At 37.4% G+C, this 21,629-nt stretch overlaps 1 protein-coding gene across 3 annotated transcripts in view; it reads left to right on the top strand.

Moving 5' to 3' along the window:
* Positions 1-21,629, top strand: part of USF3 (upstream transcription factor family member 3) — a 45,879-nt gene that overhangs the window by 9,052 nt on the left and 15,198 nt on the right. The window contains exons 2-5 of one of the 3 annotated variants that reach the window (XM_025874362.2): positions 16,285-16,400; positions 18,172-18,236; positions 19,358-19,386; positions 21,470-21,552. In XM_025874362.2, the coding sequence (XP_025730147.1) occupies positions 18,190-18,236; positions 19,358-19,386; positions 21,470-21,552 (159 nt within the window). In that variant the 5' untranslated portion in view covers positions 16,285-16,400; positions 18,172-18,189. Of the gene's footprint in view, positions 1-16,284; positions 16,410-18,171; positions 18,237-19,357; positions 19,387-21,405; positions 21,553-21,629 lie in introns of all 3 variants that reach the window. The other 2 variants (XM_025874354.2, XM_073893494.1) reach the window with 2 other exon arrangements.

The following is a 21,629-nucleotide window of genomic DNA, read 5'->3' as shown; positions in this document are numbered from 1 at the left end:
GGGAAACCCAACTTTATATGCCAATTCAGTTAACTGATCCTCACTAAATATTTAAGGTAAAACCAGGAGGATGAAAGAGTGAACAAAAGAAGCTGAACAAAAAGAAGAATTGATCTTTGAGAAAACAAATTGTAATGGACAAAAGATAACATTTTTGTCCAAAAAAACCCTAAACTATTTGAGAGCATGTAATTTCCATAAAATAGCAATGGGTGCTATGAAAAAGAGATGAGAATAAGAAAGTTTTTGGAAATTTGGAAACATGTTTTCTGAAATAAAAACTTCAATAGCAGGCCGAATAGCAGCATGGTTGTACTAGATGACTAAATTAATGAACTAGATGATTAAACCAAGGAGTTCTAAAATAAGGTACAAAAGGACAAAGAAGAAAATTATGAACTGTTGGACATGCAAAATAGATCTAGGAGGAGAACTAACCACTCTAAAGCTAAATTTTTGCATGGTTGCAGTAAGTGCTTGGCATGGGAGATGGTCGGTGGGCAGTTGGTGGGTAACATATAGAGCTCTTAAAACTTTTGTGGTGGGTGGGGAGGAGACCATAGATACTGTTTTTAATAGGAGGAAAATAGATTTAAATTTTAATATTAAGATACTTTAAGTTATTGATAAGCAATTCCTTTTCTCTCAGTTTTACCCTCTCAGCTTTGCTTCTCTTTGTGTACACTTTAATCCCCTAACTGGCTTCTTTTTTTCGCAAGATGCCTGTATTTGAAATTATATGCTTTCTCTTAAAGAGAAATTTTCCAAAAAATTGGAAAGGGAAAGAGCGTAGCTACCCACACCATCAGAGGAACGTCCTGAGGTTTGCCGGTTTGGACCAGGCTGAGACTGGTCACGTGCCCAGACTCGCCAGTGGACGACAGGGAAGCGCAAGGGCGGAGTTAGAGCTCCGTGCCTAAGCGAAAATTGGGGAATTGCATGAAGTGGAGAGGAGAAAGTAGCAAATGTCCACTGTAGTATGTTTCTTAAAATTGTTAGGGAAATTCATAAATCAAACAGATAAAAAAGGAAAACGCTATTGAGGAAAATAAAAAACCAGGCAAGGAAAAGTATAAAAGTGGGGGTGGGAGGAGACAGAGAACAGAATATGAGCATATGGGACAATATTTACAATAAATATGACTGGAATAAATTCTCTCTTTTTTTCTTCTTTTTTTAAAAAAGGCTCTTAGATTATGTAGAACCAAATTTGGTTACTTCAGACAAATATAAAACAAAATAATGCAGTTTAAAAATAAAATACACATATGCATACCCTGGGCAAGTGTTGAGTAGAAGAAAATACACAGTAATTTGTTATCAAAGTTTATTTCAAAGAGCAAACATTAACTTTTAAAAATATTTACTATGATTTTATGCCTAAGGAGCTAATAATACGCACTCTTCCGAATACTCATATAACACTTAACAAAAATGTATCATGTAAGAGGGCCACAAGGAAAACCTCAAATTCTTTTTTTTTTCTTCAGTTTATTTATTTAAGTAATCTCTACACCCAGTGTGGGGCTCAAACTCACAACCTGGAGATCAAGAGCCACAAGCTCCACTAACTGACCAGCCAGGCACTCCTAAAAATTAGATACTATTTGTTGCCAATCATAATACAAGGAAAAGGTTCATATATATAAATTAACAAAAGGGGAGCCAAAAAAGAAATAAAACTACTTGGAAAACTTTTTATCTCAACTCAGGTTGGAGAGGATGTAAGAGTTGAAATTACAAGGAAGCAAAAGTCAAGATAATAAAAAGCAAATCGCAGTAAACGAAATATAAATGATTGATAACATGTGAAAGGGTATTCAGCCTCACTAGTCATCAAGGAGATGCAAGTTAAGCAATAGATACTGACTGCAGTCCTTTTTTCAGGATTGTTTTTAGTAGCAAAAATAAGAGGGGAAGAGGGAAAAAATGAGTATTGGTCAATGGGGAACAGCTAAATAAGTTATGGCTTTGTGCTGCATAACACTATGTAGGTATTAGAAAGAATAAGGGAAATTGATATGTACTTACCTAGAAAGATGTCTGTATTTCTAAGTAAAAGAATGTTTCAGAGTGACATATATAGCATGATTCCATTTTTATAAAAAGTTTATGTGCATGTGATAATATGATAATACATATATATAGATAACTCTGAAGAAAGATCAAGAAAATTGATAATCAGATTGATTCCCAACTGGGAGAGAGTAAAATGGAATAGGTAGTAGTGGGGACTTTAATTTTTCTCCCCACAAAAAAGGGAGTTAGGGGTAATACTTACTTTTTTTTCCCAGTATAATATTTTAAAAAATAATTTAGAATTTAGCTGAAACTACATACTATTTAGAAATTAATGACTATTGAAAATATTGCATATTAAAATCTATAGGCTATTGACAAAATTCTACCTTGAGCAAATATTATAGTCTTAAATACATTTATTAGAAAGACTGAAAAGTTAATTCATACTGTAGAAGAGAAAATGCATACATGTGGCAAAAGGTTAAAATTCTATATGAGAATATACAGTAAGTCTTTCTTGTGCCCTTTCCCTCAGTCCCATCTTCAGAGGTGATCCTTCCAGAGAAATTCTGTGCAGTTGTTAACATATACATATATATTCTCCCCATCCCAAAGGATAGGTATTATGTATAAGTTTTTAAATTAAGAAATATATACATATATACATACATATGTATATGTGTGTGTATACACTATGTTTTTATATATTATATATAAAATGTAGTTTGCTAGGACTGCCATAAAATACCACAGACTGGGTGGCTTAAACAAGAAATATTTATGTTCTTATAGCTCTGGAGGCTAGAGGTCCAAGATCAAGGTGTCAGCAGGTTTGGTTTCTTCTGAGGCCTCTCATCTTGGCTTGTAGATGGTTGCCTTCTTTGTAGTATCCTCACTTGGTAGTTCCCATGTCTCATGTCTGTGGTTTGTGTTTTAATCTCCTTTTCTTTCTTTCTTTTTTTTAAGATTTTATTTATTTGAGAGAGAGTGTGAGAGAGCACGGGTAGGGGCAGAGGGAGAGGGAGAAGCAGACTTCCCGCTGAGCAGGGAGCCTGACATGGGGCTTGATCCCAGGACCCTGGAATCATGACCTGGGCTGAAAGCAGATGCTCAGCTGAGCCACCCAGGGGCCCCTTAATTTCCTTTTCTTGATACCAGTCATACTAGATTAGGGCCCACCCTAATGACCCATTTTAACTTTATTACCTCTTTAAATACCCTATCTCCAAATAAAGTCACATTCCAGATACTGGGGTTTAGGACTTAAACATATGAATTTGGGGGAGACACAGTACAGCCTATTTTTAATTATATATATATGCACACACACATATATATTATACCTATATACGTACATTCATATTATACATATATGTATACACATATACATATATTTAGATTGAATATTTAGATATTATGATTCAGTCTATTTTAGTCTGAACCATCTGAAATTGTAGTTTCTAGAGGCAGAAAAGGTCAAATATGGGCAATTTTCAGATGATTCAAAATAACACTGTGATTTTTTCAAGATTTATTATTATTATTTTTAAAGATTTTATTTATTTGAGAGAGAGAAAGCATGAGAAGGGGGAACAGGCAGAGGCAGAGGGAGAAGCAGACTCCCTGCTGAGCAGGGAGCCCAGTGCAGGGCTCCATCCCAGACCCCTGGGATCATGACCCGAGCCAAAGGCAGACGCTTAACCGACTGAGCCACCCAGGTGCCCCAATTTATTATTATTTTTAAAAAGGTTTGATGTATTTATTTGAGAGAAAGAGCGTGTGGTGGGGGAGGGGCAAGAAGAAGAGAAATCTCAAGCAGACTCTGCCGAGCACAGAGCCCCAGCGCAGGGGCTCAATCACATGACCCTGAGATCATGACCTGAGCTGAAACCAAGAGTTGGATGCTCAATCAACTGAGCCACCCAGGCATCCCTATTTATGTATTTTGGCGGGGAGGGGGCAGAGGGCGAGAGAGACTGTGAGTCCCAAAGAGACTCCCTGCTGAGCATGGAGCCCAACACAGGGCTTGATCTCAAAACCCTGACATTACGATCTGAGCAAAACCAAGAGTCAGCAGCCTAACTGACTAGGTCATCTAAATGCCCCAATCATTCTCCTTAAAAAAAAAAAAAAATCATGTTTTTGATGAGCCTTTGGAGTGTTTCCTTGTCCTTTGCTACTTGAAATAGTTTTGTAAAGAATATCCTTGAATAGATGTCCGTTTGCACATACATGAATATGACTTGGATGGTAAATTTCCAGTTGTTGCATCAGAGAGGTACCAGACATGGGTCCACAGTATGTTATGAGGAGCTGGTGTGGGCACTCTGCCACAGGCCTTCCATCAGGGGCAGGGCTACCTCAGCAGGAAGAGACTGGAGCCTTTTTTTAAAAAATGTTATTTCTTTATTTGAGAGAGAATGAGAGAGAGAGAGCATGAGAGGGGGGAGGGTCAGAGGGAGAAGCAGACTCCCTGCTGAGCAGGGAGCCCTATGCAGGACTCCAGGATCATGACCTGAGCCGAAGGCAGTCGCTTAACCAACTGAGCCACCCAGGCGCCCCAGAAGAGACTGGAGCCTTAAGGACAGAGGCAGAAGTTGGCGGTGAGGGAGAGAATGTAAGAGACAGTAGGGGGAGAGGCATTACCTGCATCAAAAGAACCATACTGAGATATTCTCAGTGACTGTGACTAAAAATGACTAGAGGATTTTTTTTTAAAAGATTTTATTTATTTATTTGACAGAGAGAGACACAGCGAGAGAGGGAACACAAGTAGGGGGAGTGGGAGAGGGAGAAGCAGTCTTCCCGCCGAGCGGGGAGCCCGATGCGGGGCTTGATCCCAGGACCCTGGGATCATGACCTGAGCCGAAGGCAGATGCTTAACGATTGAGCCACCCAGGCGCCCCTAGAGGATTTTTGTTGTAAAATTGTGATCAGTAAAGTCATGGGATCCACCCTAAATTTTATCCAAGGAGCAGGCTCACCCCACAGAGATTTGAACTGGCAATGGAAGGTATTTTATAGTACTTGCATTTTATGTGTCCTGTCCTTTCAGTGTAACAGTTACTAATATGTACATAAGTAATTGCTTGGACTTATATAGGGAAAAATGTCTGGAATTGATATCACCAGACTGTTAAAAGCAGAGGGGCATTGGTACTTCATATACATCTGTGCTGTTTAAAATTTTTACAGAGAGCAAGGATTCCTTTTGCAATCGAATTTTTTAAAGATTTATTTATTTCTTTAGAAGTGGGGGAGGGGCTGAGGGAGAGGGAGGGAAAGAATCTCAAGCCGACTTCCCCGCTGAGTGTGGAGATTGACATGGGGCTCTATCCCACAACCCCGAGATCATGACCTGAGCCAGAATCAAGAATTGGATGCTCCACTGACTGAGCCACCCAGGCGCCCTGAATTTTTAAAAATTTAATCCATGGAGTTTAGTTATAATTTTTTAGCTAGGAGTGTGTGTAGTTTGTATGGACAAGAACAAGAAAAGGGTCTGACAAATTCCAAACTGTTTACAGTGGGTATTCCTGGAAAGCATGATTGTAGAGCTGAGTAACTTTTCCATTTAACTTTATATATTTCTGTACTCTTTGAAAATAAGTTTTATATAGATTGGTTACTTGTATAATTTGTAAATAAACATTTAAAACCTTTGGCTTATTTCTTGTTCTTGAGGTACAGTTTGACTCAACTTCACAGTGAAAGCTCCGTGGCAGGACTTCATTAATTTCCTTTTCTTATATATGTTGTAGTATCTCCGGGTTGGCATTTAGGAACCACCCTGACTGATAGCATCAAGCATGATGGTGATGTGATTGACAGGAAGGAGTCAACAGATGTTAAAGGATGTAAGATTTCCGTAATGGCAAAAGAAGTTAGGACTTCTGATAGCAGTAACACAAAGCAGAAGACAACATAGCACGCTCATAAGTAAGTCCCCAAGTGCCCACCAAGATGGAAAGCAGCTGCTGAAACCAAACACATAGAGGAAGGATTCTTGGGGCTATGAAAAGCACCCTGGTGCTATCCCTGAACTATATAATACAGATGTGCCAGACTTCATGATTTAATGAGTTGGACCAGGTAGACCAGGTAGTAGGACATTCCAGGTAGAGGATTGTTAACCTAAAATATGCTGAAGATGATAAATGCAAGTAATAACCCTTATAGCAAAATACAGAGAGCAAAGATGCCTAAAACATTAAATAAGATGATAGAAATTAGAGCATATGCATCCATGATGTCAAACATAAAAGCTATAATCATGATTTTGTATATTTAATGACAGAGAAATGCTCACCTTAAGTAAAATGCAGAATACAAAATTGCTTATGGTCTAACATTTGTAAAAAATCAGGCATATGCAGAAAAAAAATCCCAAGAAATCTGTAAGAATGTCAACAGTGATTCTTGTGGATTCTGGTCAAGTGATGTGATTGAGAGTAGTTTCATTTTTTTATGTCTGGCTTTGTTTTCTATGTATATATTATTTATAAGGGAAAACTGTTAAAAACTGTTAAATAAACAGTTATGGCGTATAAAATTGCATTTATTATAATTATACTAGGGATATAAATGGCTATGACCCAGACCACGGATTTAAGCTTAGTTACCATTTCTGTGGATCATATTCTATCTAGTTCCGTGGGTTAAGTCCTTTTGATTGGAGAAAGTTAAGGATTTACTGGAGATCTCAGATAAAGAAATAGAACACATTTAAAAACTGCCTATGTAGCCATTCCATAAAACGTTTTAAATAATTGTAAAATATTTAGGAATACGTTAAGTAGCAGCAAAATGGAATTAAGTATAGGGTTGAAAAGATTTTCCACAAACCATAGACAAATTATGTTTAAGCAGTGTGCCATAAAATGTTTTCAAGTAAAACATTTTATTTTTATTTATTTTTAAAAAGATTTTATTTATTTATTTATTAGTCAGAGAGAGAGACACACAGAGTGCGCATGAGCAGGGGGAGCGGCAGGCAGAGAGAGAGGGGGAAGCACGCTTCCCGCGGAGCAGGGAGCCTGATGATGTGGGGCTTGATCCCAGGACCCCGGGATCATGACCTGAGCCGAAGGCACACGCTTAACCGACTGAGCCACCCAGGCATCCCTCAACTAGGACATTTTAATTCTAATTTGAAAATTTGATTGATAAGTTAGGTTTTTCTCTTCATTGTATCTAAAGACACAATTTAAATTAATCTTTACCACTAATTTGCTTCTTGGTGGAAAGAAAACACAATTTGCCCCTGAACAGTTAGACCTGGTTTTTTAAAAAAATAAATGCTAGTACTTATTTTTGGTAGCTTCACATTTTCTCTGTATTAGGAAAATTGGGGATGATTAGTAACCAGAAAGAATTTTATGCTGAAAACAAACAGATATGTAAACTGATGAAAAAGATGAATGGGTAGAGAATTTCAAATTACCCAAAGAGACTTCCATCAAAAGTTTTCTTTTTTTAAAAATTTTTATTTATTTATTTATTATTATTATTTTGAAAGATTTTATTTATTTATTTGACAGAGAGAGACACAGCGAGAGAGGGAACACAGCGGGGGCAGTGGGAGAGGGAGAAGCAGGCTTCCCGCTGAGCAGGGAGCCCCATGCAGGGCTCAATCCCAGGACCCCGGGATCATTCCCTGAGCCGAAGGCAGACGCTTAACGACTGAGCCACCCAGGCACCCCTCTTTTTTTTTTTTTAAACAGGGTGATTGAGGTACAATTCATATACCATAAAGTTTAAAGTGAAATTCAGTGGTTTTTAAGTATTTGCAGAGTTGTGCAACCATCACCATAATCTAAATATAACATCTCATCATCTCTGAAAGAACAAACACCTCCCCCTACCGCCCATTAGCAGACATTCCTCATCTTCCTCTAATTTACTTTCAGTAAATTACTGGCAACCACTAATTTACTTTCAGTCTCTAAATTTTCATGTTCCAGAATTTAAAGATGGGAATCATACAACATGCAGTCCTCTGTGATTGGCCTCTTTCACATTGCATAATGTTTTCAAAGTTCATCCATGCTGTATCAGTACTTCATTCCTTTTTATTGCTGAGTTATATTCTGTTGTGTGAATATACTACAGTTTATTTATCCCTTCATCAGTTGATATACATTTGGGTTGTTTCCCTTTTTGGATATCATGAATATTTCTGCTGTGAACATTCACGTATAAGTTTTTGTGTGTGAACCATTGTTTTCAGTTATCTTGGGATATCTAGGAGTAGAAATGCTTGGTCCTATGGTAACTTTATGTGTAACATTTTGAGCAACTGCCAAATTGTTCCATCGTGGTGGTATCATTTTTTAATCCCACCAGCCATATATGAGAACTCCAATTTCTCCACATCCTCACCAAACTTGTTATTGACTGTCTTTTTTATTTTAGCCATCCTAGCAGATATGAGGTCATATCTCACATGGTTTGTTTACTTATTTATTTAAAATATTTTATTTATTTGACAGAGAGAGAGAGTACAAACAGGGGGAGTGGTAGAGGGAGAGGGAGAAGCAGCCTCCCTGCAGAGCAGGGAGCCCGATGCGGGACTCGATCCCAGGACTCTGGGATCAGGGCCTCAGCCAAAGGCAGACGCTTAACCAACTGAGCCACCCTGGCACCCCATTTTTTCACTTTCTTGATGGTGCCCTCTGAGCACAAACATTTTTAATTTTGAAATCGAATGTATTTTTCTTTTGTCACTTGTGCTTTTGGTTTCATATCTAAGAGTTTTAAAGTGTTAGCTATTATGTGGAGCTATGATACAATTCTTTCTGAGTTAATTTCTGTATGTGTTATGAGATAGGGGTCAACTTCATTCTCTTGCATGTGAATATCCCATTGCCCCAGCTTCATTTGTTGGAAAGGCTATTCTTTCCCCCATTGAACGGTTTTGGCATCCTTGTTGAAAACCAGTTGGCCACAAATGTAAAGGTTTATTTCTGGGCTCTTAGTTTGAGTCCATCGATCTGTGTGTTTTTCTTTATGCCAGTACCACACTATCTTGGTTATTTTAAAATTGTGAGCCCTCTTTTTTCTTTTCAGTCTTTGTAGAATTCTACTTCAAACATTTAACAGATTATTTGAATATTTTGTTGCAGATTATTTGAATATTTTGTTGTATGAGAAAACTATAAATCAAGTTGTTTTTTATTTGCATATGACTTCTGATTGATGTTTTTGTTTTCTCTTGAGCAGGGGCCTTATGAGAAAATAAGTTTTCTGGGCTAGATATTACCACCTACACATGTCTAAAACAATTAAGATATAAATTGAAACAGAAGGAATATAATAGTTGAAGATGTGGTTTTGCTAAAAATGTACTGTACTGTGTTCGTTCTTTCTTTTTTTTGGTTTGTTTTGCTGCAAGGGATGGGGGAGGTAGAGAAGCACTATGAAAATAGTTAAGGACTTGGGCTCTGGCGTCAGATAGTATTAAGTTAGAAGAATCTTGCCTCACCGCTTATTAACTGTGTGACTGTGCACAAATTACTAATTATTTTAATGCTACTTTATGAATAGTGAATATTAGATGTGGCTATGTGTATAAAATAGTTATATAATATATACAAATAGTTACATAATTACTTGTCTCAAAATAATTTTTAAAAAGTGTTTGCCAACAGAGCATTGATTAAATCTGGAGATGTCAAATATTTTGTATTTGTAGCACAATTTTTTGCTTTCCCCTTCATTTTTTATTTATATTTTTTATTAAGATGTAATTCATATGTCACAAAACTCACCCTTCTAAAGTGTATAATTCAGTGCTTTTAAGCTTATTTACAAAGTTGTGTGATCATCTCCACAATCTAATTCAAGAACATCATCCCCAAGAGAAACTCATATCCATTAGCCATCACACTTCATTCCCTCTCCCCACTCCTGGCAACCACTAATCTACTTTCTGTCTCTATGGATTTGCTTCTGGACATTTCATATAAGTGGAATTATATCCAATATGTGACCTTTTGTATCAGGATTCTTTCAGTTAACATAATGTTTTCAGGTGTTACCCATGCTATAGCAGGTATTAGTACTTCACATATTTGTATTGCTGAATAATATTCCCTTGTGTGGAGAAGCCCATTTTACTTACCCATTCGTCATTCACATGGACATTTGGCTTGTTTTGACTCACTGGCTATTATGAGTATTGCTGCAACAAACATCCATGTACAGGTTTTTGTGTGAACATGTGTTTTTAGTTCTTTTGGGTATATACTTAGGTGGCATTGCTGGATCATAGAGTGACTCTGTGTTTTAACTTTTTGAGGAACTGCCAAACTTGTTTTCCAAAGGGACTGTACCATTTTACATTCCTACCAGCAATGTGTGAGGTAATAGAACACTTTTGAATATAAACATATATTTTTTCCAGCTTTATTGAGGTATGATTGATGAATAAATATTATATATATTTAAGGTATACAATAAGATGTTTTGATATATATATATATATATATATATATACACATTGTGAAATTATTACCACAGCCAAGCTAATCAACATATCCATCCACTCACATAGTTACTTTTTGTGGTAAGAACAAAAGAGTTTAAGATCTCTTTTAGCAAATTGTAGGTATACAATAAATTATTATTATTTTTAAAGATTTTATCTATTCATTTGAGAGAGTGAGAATGAGAGAGAGAGAGAGCACATGAGAGGGGGAGGGTCAGAGGGAGAAGCAGACTCCCCGCTGAGCAGGGAGCCCGATGCGGGGACTCGATCCCAGGACTCCAGGATCATGACCCGAGCCAAAGGCAGTCGCTTAACCAACTGAGCCACCCAGGCGCCCTACAGTAAATTATTATTAACTACAGTCATCATACTGTACATGAAGTCTCCAGAACTTACTCATCTTATAACTGAATGTCTGTACCCTTGATCAGCCTCCTCCATTTCCCGTCTCCTAGCCACTGGCAGCTACCATCCTACCCTCTATTATCATGAGTTCAACATTTTTAGTTTCCACATGTAAGTGTGATTATGCAGTATTTGTCTTTCTGTATCTGGCTTATTTCACTTAACATAATGTTCTTCAGGTTGATTCATGTCATAAATATCAGGATTTCCTTCTTTTTTCAAAGGCTGAATAATATTCCATTACGTACATATATGTGTGTATAAAATATATACATGTGTATATGTATATATGTAAATATATATATTTCATTGTATATATACGTGTGTGTGTGTGTGTGTGTGTGTGTGTGTCACATTTTCTTTACCCATTCGCCCATCGATGGACACTTAGGTTGTTTCCATGTCTTGGCTGTTGTGAATAATGCTGCAGTGAACATGGGATTACAGATAGTATTTTCATTTCCTTTGGCTAAGTATCCAGAAGTGGGATTGTTGGATCATATGGTACTTCTGTCTTTAATTTTTGAGGCGCCTCCATACTGTTTTCCATAATGACTGTACCAATTTGCATTCTCATCTATTGTGTACAAGGATTCCCTTTTTTCCATATCTTTACCAACACTTGTTACCTTTTGCCTTTTTGGTAACAGCTATTCTAACAGGTATGAGGTGAGATCTCATTATGGTTTTGATTTGCATTTCCCTGATGATTGATGTTGAACACCTTTTTATGTACTTATTGGTCATTTGTTTGTCTTCCTTGGAAATATATATTCTTCTTTGAATATATATTTTTGAAAGAAATTTCAAGGGATCAAGTGGCAAGGGACCTCGAGAGAGCCTTTTGCAATAATGTTCTATATCTTCATCTTAGTCGTAGTTACATGGGTGTATTCACATATATAAATTCACTGAGCAGTGAACTTAAATTAATGACTTATTGTATGTAACTTACAGATCAATAAAAAAGAAAAAAAATCCTTACTTCATTGTACTTTTTTTCATTTTACTATAGACTAGGGTAACTGTTTCAGACCAGCACTGATCTGACAACCACTGATCTCGAGATAAAAGCTTACTAGATACAGAAAATTCCTTCACAGTCTAGTCCAAGTTTTCTTTCTCTCTGCACCTCCTGCACCTTCCCTTCCTCCCCTATTTTGTATATTCTTGGTGCAGTTCTCAGACTCACAAGACTTTTTTATGTATGTAGCATTTACCAATTTTTTTAATTCACTTTTTAAAACTTTTTATTTTAAAATGGTTATAGACTCAAACAAAGTTACAAAAATACCATGTACTCTGAATCCATGTACTACTGACGTACTTTCCCCTGGTAGTGACATATAGCTGTAGGACCATATCAAAAGTAGGAAGTTGACATTCATTAACCAATTTTTAAAATTCCCTGTGCTGCCCAATATGGTAAGCACTAGCCACATGTAACTATTTAATTTTTTTTTAAAGATTTTATTTATTTATTTGACAGAGAGAGACACAGCGAGAGAGGGAACACAAGCAGGGGTAGTGGGAGAGGGAGAAGCAGGCTTTCCGCAGAGCAGGGAGCCTGATGTGGGGCTCGATCCCAGGACCCTGGGATCATGACCTGAGCCAAAGGCAGACGCTTAATGACTGAGCCACCCAAGAGCCCCGTAACTATTTAATTTAAATTACTTAAAATTTATAAAATTAAAAGTTAATTCCATGGTCTCACTAGCCACATTTCAAGTATTTAATACCCACATGTGATGAACAGTGACCATATGGACAACACAGATATAGAATATTTCCACTGCACAAAGTTCTTTTAGATAGCCTTGATATAGACAGTGTTCTTGAGGGAAGACCTGCCTTTTTCATCTTTATATCCGTAATTCCTAGGCAGTGTGGGCACTCAGTCCACACCTGAATGATTGATTGGGTCTAGTCCTACCCTCTTGTTTTACATGCGAAGAAACTTGGGCCCTAAGTTGTGATAAATAAAATGATACCTAGCTTTTGAGTAGCACATCTAGAATGAGAGCTCATTTTCCTAGTTCCAGGTTCACTGTTCTTCCCATGTGGACTCATTGGTTTGTAAACTCATTGATTTGTATCAGTTTTAGAGGAACAGTATTAAAATAATGCACTTCTCAAACTTTACGGTGCAGAAAAATCAACTAGGAAGCTTGCTAGAACATTATATTTCTGGGCTTGTCCTTCCTAAGATTCCGATTCAGTAGTTCTGGGGTGAGGCATAGGAATCTATATTTTAAACATATGCTTAGTCAGTACTGTGTGTTAGTAACAAAAGGATAGCTCAGAAGAGAGAGCAAAAGAACAGAGAGCCTAGAAATGGAACTGCATTAATATGGACATTTGATTTTTAACAAAGGTACCAGTGAAGAGAGGAAATCTTTTCAACAAATGATGTTGGAACAACTATCCATATGGAAGAAAAAATGAACTTTAACCCCTACCTCCTGCCTTACATAATATGGATCATTGTTCTAAATGTGACAGTATCATAAACCTTGTAGAAGCAACTGTAGGAGAATATCTTGGGGATGAGTAAAGGTTTCTTGGACAGGCCATAAAAGGAATCATCATAAATTAAAAATTGGTAAGTTTTACGTCATCAAGAGCTTTTGCTTACCAAAAGACACAATTAAGAAAATGCATAGGTAGATCACATAATGGAAGAAAATATTTGCAAAATATATTTCAGACAGAGGACAGGTATCCAGAAGATACAAGAAGTCAGAATATATGAAGATTTTTCTTTTTTTTTTTTTTAAGATTTTATTTATTTGAGAGAGAGAGAGAGACAGTGACAGAGACAGCACAAGCAAAGGAGGAGAGGGAGAAACAGGCTTCTACCGAGCAGGGAGCCTGATGTGGGGCTCGAGCCCAGGACTCTGGGGTCATGACCTGAGCTGAAGGCAGACACTTAACTGACTGAGCCACCCAGGTGCCCCTATGAGGATTTTTCTGTTAAGTCAATAATAAAAGGATAAACAGCTCAATTAAAAGACTGGCAAAAAGATAATGAGCAGACAAAATAAGATCTACAAATGGTTTTAATATGTACATAAAAAGTACTCTATATCAGTCATCCAGGAAATGAAAATTAAACTATAATGAGATTCCACTGTATAACCACTAGAATGGTTGAAATGAATAGGCAGACAAAACCCAATGTTGGAAGGATATGGAGCAACCAGAACTCTTAAATTTTGGGTGAAGTGCAAAATGGTACTGTTACTCTGGAGAAAGTATGACAAATGTTCTCCTAGAAGTCTTGTTTGTGGATATACTTTTTTATTTCTCTCGGATAGATACTTAGCAGTATCTACCTAGCAGTAGAACTGCAGGGTGTATAATAAGCATTTCCACTCCTAGATATTTACTCAACAGAAAGAAAGACTATATCCATGAAAAATGTTACAGAAGAATGTTCATGGATAGCAGCTTTATTCATAGTAGCCAGAACACAGGAACAGGCCAGGTGTTTGTTCATCAACACCTGAGCTATAAACTGAGCTATAAACTCCCACACAGTTATACAGTGTACTCAGCAATAAAAAGGAATAAACTACTGGGTGAATTTCAGAAACATTATGCTGGGTGAAAGCTTGACACAACAGAGTTCTCAGTTAATGCATTATGAAGTTCAGTGGTGAAAAAAATGAGAACACTGGTTGCCTCTGTGGGAGTAGGGGAAGGTATTGATTAGAAAAGGTCATGAGAACTTTCTCTGGTCATAATAATGATCTGTACCGTGATAGGGGTTGGGTCACACAGGTGTGTGCATTGGTCATAACTCACTGAATGTTACACTTAAGATTTGTGCATTTTACTATAATGTAAGTTTTACGTTGAGGGTCAAAAACAGTTTTAAAGTTATGATTTTGATGCCAGTGATCTCAAAACCATCAAAACCACACTTTGAGAACCATTGGATTTGACTTATTTCAGAAATAATTCTTTCTTACCATGAAAAATAGTAATTCATAGGTTACTAATGTAACATTGTGAAATTTTGCCTTAAAAATTCATGGCACTTTAAATATTTTAAAAGGTATATTTGTAAAAGTAACATTTCCTTATTAGCAGGTTAATGAATCAGTGGACAAGGATTTATGACAATATTATATAGTTTATTATTTTGATAGGTGTTCTTTTTTAATGTGAGGAATGCAATTTTAATATCAGGAGTGGCATATGGAAACAATTGTGCATTGATGTAATTGAATTGGTTAAAATGTGGTTTGAGATGGATATTTATAGTGACATTTGGTAAACTGGATGATATATCTCTTTCAGTTAAACCCCTGCCTCTCACCCCCACCCCCATGCAATGAATAGGTTTACTTATGTGATAAGCCTCTAGCATCATTTCCTTTAAGATTCTAAATGTTTAGAAGATTGGAACTTTTACTTCAAGTATCTTAATTGGAATATGAATCTGCAAACTTTCAAAAGTGCTCCAGAGGAACAATGGGAACTGTGACATTAGTGACCAAATGCTGACTCATGGATACACGAGAAATCTGACCTTAAGGGTTTATAGGTGAAATTATATGTTCAGCTGTCTTGCTGTATCCCAAATAATCTCTCCTACAATAGGCTATCAGTCAAATGCCTGAAATTCCACCAACTAAAGTTACCTGCTTGCCTTTCTAAATTTTCCTGATAAGAATCCCCTGGGGGCATCATTAAATTTCAGACTCCTCCCTTAAAGATTGGAATTCCTCCATCAGAGACTGATTCAGTGGGTCCAGGATGGGCGGACAATGTGTAGTTTTTAACTAGTACCTTGTTGAAAAAACAGATTCCTGGGCTCTACCTGGGCTTCTCCTTTGTCTGGGAAGAAGCCCCCAAGTCGACATGTTTTAGAGCATACACGATGCACAGGCCTGAAAGCTGTCTTCTAGTGTCACTGCCCTCGGGGGGGGGGGGGACACCCTTGAGTAAGTTCTCAGTCACTATCACAGGAGAGGAGAGGGAAGTAGGAGATTGAGGGAAGATAATTTTAGAATTGAGGGCAGATCTTGGTGTAGGTGGAGTAGGTGGAGGAAAGTAAGAACTTGAGGGACAGTGAACAGCATGTCAGAGACTAAGGAGAGAATCTCCTGGGAACCATCCAATGGCTGTAGTCCTTGCTACCATTTTTTTTTGGGGGGTGGGCATTGGGGACATGGGCAACCCATTGGAGAGTGACTTTTTAAAGCAACTACACTCATCAGCTTTCAAGTGGTAGGGAGAATTCAAGGTCATTCTGTATGCCACTAAAAATCTGCCTACATGCCAGAGGTTGCCAGTTGTTTTACATGCTGCTAATGGAAACCTAGGAACTATAAACATTTATTGATTTTTCTCTTGTACAGTAAGAAGAAAACATAACTTATAGACCATCTTCTGGCAGAAGATGATAGATTTGGATCAGAAACGGGAGGCGTTGGAAGCCAGGCATCAAAAGTGAAGAAATTTTGCAAGCCCTTGGGTGAGAAAGGTGACAGGGATTTATTTATTGACTCACCTGTCCCACTTTGTCGTTATGTGGTTATCTCATTGTGAGTGTGTTGCTTTGAGGCTGATGTGTGCCATCCCCGATGTTAGGGAGAAGGTGGAGTCAGCTGCTGGAAATGGGTCTTGAGTGCACATTTCTCTGCAGGCTGCTTCGGCCAGTACTTCCTGTCATTACCTTGTCAGCATTCACTTCTGCTTACTTCCCTGGACCCTTCCTCCCCCTTTCCAGGGCTAGAGCCAAACCTGAAATACTGCCATTATTATTCATGGCTAACATTGGTTGAATTCTTTTTGCTCCTAGGCACCGTGCTGCTGTGTTCCCGCTGCATTTTTCATTCCTTTCTCAAAATAACCCAATGGTCTAGATGTTTTGATTATGATCCATTTTGTAGATGAAACATCTGAGATTCCAAGAGGCTATCTAGCTTGCCCAGGACCTCACGGCTAGGAAATGGCAGAACCAGATTTTAAACTCATGCTTTCCTTCCTTCTTTCCTTCCTTCCTTCCTTCTTTCCTTCCTTCCTTCCTTCCTTCCTTCCTTCCATCCTTCCATCCTTCCATCCTTCCATCCTTCCTTCCTTCCCTGTCTCCCTCCCTCGCTTCCCCCCTTCCCCCCTCCCCTCTCCTCCCCTCCCCTTAGAGCACATGGGAGCACCATACTGGGAGGCAGAGGGGCAGAGAGAGAGGGAGAGAGAGAATCCCAAGCAGGCCCCTCGCCTAGCACTGGGCCCATGTGGGCTTCATCTCACGATCCTGAGATCATGGCCTGAGCCAAAATCAAGAGTTGGACACTTAACCACCCAGGTGCCCCTAAACTCATGGCTTTCTGACTTCCGATTCTACACTCAGAAAATGGGAAACTGCACTTGTACCTCCTCCAGTGTACCAGAACAGGTATCCCAACTGGATAGCTGCTTTTGAAAGGCTGTCAGTCCCTGAGACTTAAAAAGCATTAAGGTTTTCATTAGGAAATTTTTGAAAATCAGAGAAGGGAAAGAAAGCATGCATAATATTGCTGGCCTTACATAACTATGACTAGTATCTTCATGTATTTGCTTTCAGGCTTTTTTTGGCATATGAATATATTTCCTTATAGTATGTATATTCTTTAGTATCTTGATATTTTAAATATAAGTAGAATTTTCATGCTCCTCTCCAGATTTTAATGACTCTTGAGTGATAACGTACGACTTCTAGCAGTTTGGGAGAAGGCTAGCAAATGAGTGAATGAGTTGAGTGAGTGGTTGCTTCTGTGTATGGAATATTACATGTTTGTACGCTTGTCACTTTTGTTTTTTCTGTGTTCAGAGAGGATGACCATTGTCTTCGTTTAAATTTTGTAGAACATTTCAAACAGTACCATGAACGAAGAACATACTCTCCCAAGTCAAGTATGTTTTACCTGTCTTTCCAGGTCTTGCTCAAATCCACACCGCCTTTAAGCCTTTCTAGATTTCCAAGCCCATACTGATCTTGCCCTAGTCTAGTCTTCTCCAGCACTTTCTGGCTGTACCTTACATTTGACATTCACCATGCTCTCCCTCTGCTAGTTACAATGTTTTTTGTCTTGTTTTCTTATACCTTTCTTAAAGGAAAGGATATCCACGATAGCTAAGCCAGTGTTTTTTCATGATGTCACTTTTGTTTTTTAGCATTTTGGTTTTCAAACCAAATTGCTATTAATTAATCAGTGTCTCTAACATACTAACTTTAAACTTTCTGGTGTGTCTTTCTATGCCTGTAGGTTCCTATCACTGTAATCATGCCAGAAATGACAGAGAATGAGACTCCTACCAAAAAACAGCACAGGTATGTAGCCCTGGTCCAAAAATAATTTAATTTGGGCAGATAAGCAGAATTAGTCCCTACTTTGCTAAATAGGTAGTCCTCAGGGAACTTTCATTTCAGTGGTTGGAAAACCATTACTCTTCAGAAATATGTGTGGATAAATAAATACAGATGTACAGAAAGGAGTATAGAGTTAAAATTTACCTGTCCTCCTTATTTTATTAACAATGTAACGAGTAAATGATAATCAGTAATTAAAATTGTATAATACTAAATCTATGTTAAATGTTTACTTTCTCCTGAAATTTTTACTTGTGCACAGTATTAACAGTCTTTGTAGATCGTAAGTTGATTTAGGCTGAAGTCAATTTGAATAGATATTTTGTAAAATTACAATTTTGTGACATTACAATATGCACATCAGTACAGTTATTACTTCTGGTTCTTTGTATAAGCCTCCTTCTGAATTTCTAGCACTTTGGGCAGTGTTTCTGCTTAGAATTGCATGCCCGGTGCTTTCATTAATATTAAAATCCCCTTCTCTTTCCTTACCAAATAACTATTAGAGAATGCTAATGTTTGTACATAAATGGGAAAATCAGTGGTTTTAGGAGATTAGCTTTTAGGTACACAAATGCAAAAGATGGCTCAAATGCCAATTGTCTGTGCATGGGTGCTGGTGGCTGCTGTGCTTTTCACCCTGGGGATTCGAAGTTTCCTCTCTCCTGTTGCTGGTATCCCTCACTGGTGTTCACAACACTGCTTCCTGGGCACCAGGGCAAACATCAGAAGTCACCTACTCGGCATATCACTTTGAGAATTGTCTAGCTCTTTAATTACATTTTTCAAATAGTTAAGGTTTTTTCAGTGGTTGATTTACTTCCTAGCCAATGACTTCTGGATATGGAAGAATAGAATTGTAGTTATTTCTAGAAATTGTAGATGCTAAATTTATACTGATGTATCTGCAGTTAGGTTTTCATACCATAATATATATTAAGAAAATGTTTTTTCAGATGGTTTCTTGCTGATACAACAAATATAAATTCATAAAATTTATTTTTATAGTTCTCAAATTATAAAGTGGTAAGAATGTTTTCCCATTATTTTCATGTTCCTGTTATCTGCACTTTTTGTTTCAGAAAGAAAAACCGGGAGACACATAATGCAGGTTAGAAACAACAATTTCAATTTTACTTGTTAGCACTTTTTGCATTCAAAATGAAATTATACTGTAGTTGATTGTAAGTTATGTTATAAGCATAGCATCATTGTTCATTATGTTTTAGGAAAGTGTTCCTTATTACTTTTTAAAATATTTTATTTCTTGGAGAGAGAGAGAGAGAGAGAGAGAGCATGAGTGAGGGGGAGGGGCAGAGGGAGAAGCAGACTCCCTGCTGAGCAGGGAGCCCTATATGGGGCTCAATCCCAAGACCCCAAGATAATGACCTGAGCTGAAGGCAGATGCTCAACTTACTGAGCCACCCAGGCACCTCTGTTCCTTACTTTTTTGTTCCTTTATTGTTTAATTGACAAAACGCCCCTCGAGTCTCATGACGATGGTTTGCTTGTCATCTTCTGATTTATTGTCTGTTTAGATAATTTAAGGATTAATATGTCCCTGAACTAGTGGTTTAAGTGATTTCACTCACTGAGGAAGTCCAGCTCTACCTCTCCCAAATGGAATAAAGAGTATGTGTCTTTGCAGAAATTCCAGAGGGGACTGGCTACCTAGAGGAGTAGGGAAGAGATGAGCAGCAGGCTGCAGATCTTAAAGGTCCTTGAAATGTGAATAGCTTAAATGAAGTTGTGGAGTCCTCAATTATAGGAAAATTATGTAGAAAATACATATATCAAATTTCTAGGCCAAAGTTGGATAAACATTTATAGAAGGAATTGTGTGTACTTTTACAATTTGGTACATTTTATAACATTTTATTTTTCAGGGACTACAGTCCAGATCTCAAACAAAATATTTTAAAAGTTATTATCTATTACTCTATAAACGATATCTTCCCTTCCTTAAGGAAAGGACACTGGGGGAATTTTTGTCTATGGAAAGAGGTGGTGAACACTGGTGGAATATTGCTGCTCTCCAAAATGGGAATTTCCTGCCTTTGAATTCCCCTTTATCACTGGGGGTGAAGAGTCTTAATGTTGTTGGGTTTTTTTTTCCACCTCCACCCATTTAAAAATCACTCTTAGATAAGAACAAATACTATTGTTAGAGAATTCAGAAGAAACGTGAGTTATACTTTATTCCTTTATGTTCTTTGGCCAAATGAATTAAATCTAATCTTTTTTTGGCCATAGGAACTAAATATTTTTATTTGAATCAACTTACATGGTGTCATAAATGTGTCCTGATAGTAATTTATTTTGAGAGAGTAATTAGATGTCATTGAAAAGAAGTCTTTCCTGCCAGACTATGAAGCAAAAAGTCTTTATTCTACAAAACAAGACCTGCTTGTGGTCAATCTGAAAGATCATCCTGTTAGAAGTACTGGAGTCTTGTTAGAAAGGAAGGTTTCAGAAACCTGACAGGAAATAGCCAAGACTAATGTTTCTACTTACAGTGTCTTGTTGAAATTATTTAGATCATCTTATACCCTCTTGACCCTTCCATATGATCTTTATAATAAAGTTGTAGCACGTAAGCCTGGAATATTTCTCAGTTAATTTGATTGAGATATTGTCAGTTGCACAATTTCTTAGATGGGAGAAGTCCTATGTGGCCAAAGTGAATAGACCAGACTCCGTAGAAATTTTAAGTCATAACTAATGGCTGTTCTATTCGAAAAATGCCTTCTAGACATCCTTAGAGGTGTTTTAAGGTTCTGTAATCTAAATAGGTCTCATTTGCCCATATGAAAAGGCAGCTGTTTAGTAACTTAGCTTGTTAGTGGGTTCTTAAATTTTAGTTATCACTAAAATCTCTAGTAATTACTTGAAACCATAATAATGGCCTTAACAGTGATGTAATGTTAGCAACTTCTGTTTATAATTTGAATTTGATTATTATAGATCACATTTTAAAAATGTTAATAAGAGTATTACTTAGATCAGTTCCTATAATACTAGACTTAAAATACGACATTCTTAGAAATCTAATTGTAGTTCTTTGTCTTCAGTAGATACTGTTTGATAAAATTTTGTTAGGGATTTCTTTACCTAAAATTTCTTTACCCAGGGAGAATAACAGACTTTGGCAGTGGTACCATAAGGTTTGATAAATGGATTTCCCCCCTATCTAGTGGAGAGGCATAGGAAGAAGAAAATCAACGCCGGAATAAACAGAATAGGAGAGCTGATCCCGTGCTCCCCTGCCCTGAAGCAGGTAAGACGCCCACTCCTGTTTCCATTCGTCACTTGTGAACAGACAATTCCTCGAGTTGTTTCCGTGCTCATGATTAT

The sequence above is a fragment of the Callorhinus ursinus genome, unplaced genomic scaffold (assembly GCF_003265705.2).
Source record: "Callorhinus ursinus isolate GAN/ISIS: 27379988/994484 unplaced genomic scaffold, GSC_fseal_2.0 scaffold1, whole genome shotgun sequence".
Taxonomy (NCBI): domain Eukaryota; kingdom Metazoa; phylum Chordata; class Mammalia; order Carnivora; family Otariidae; genus Callorhinus; species Callorhinus ursinus.
The sequence above is the reverse complement of the archived record's forward strand: the minus strand, read 5'-3'. Positions and strand labels throughout refer to the sequence as shown.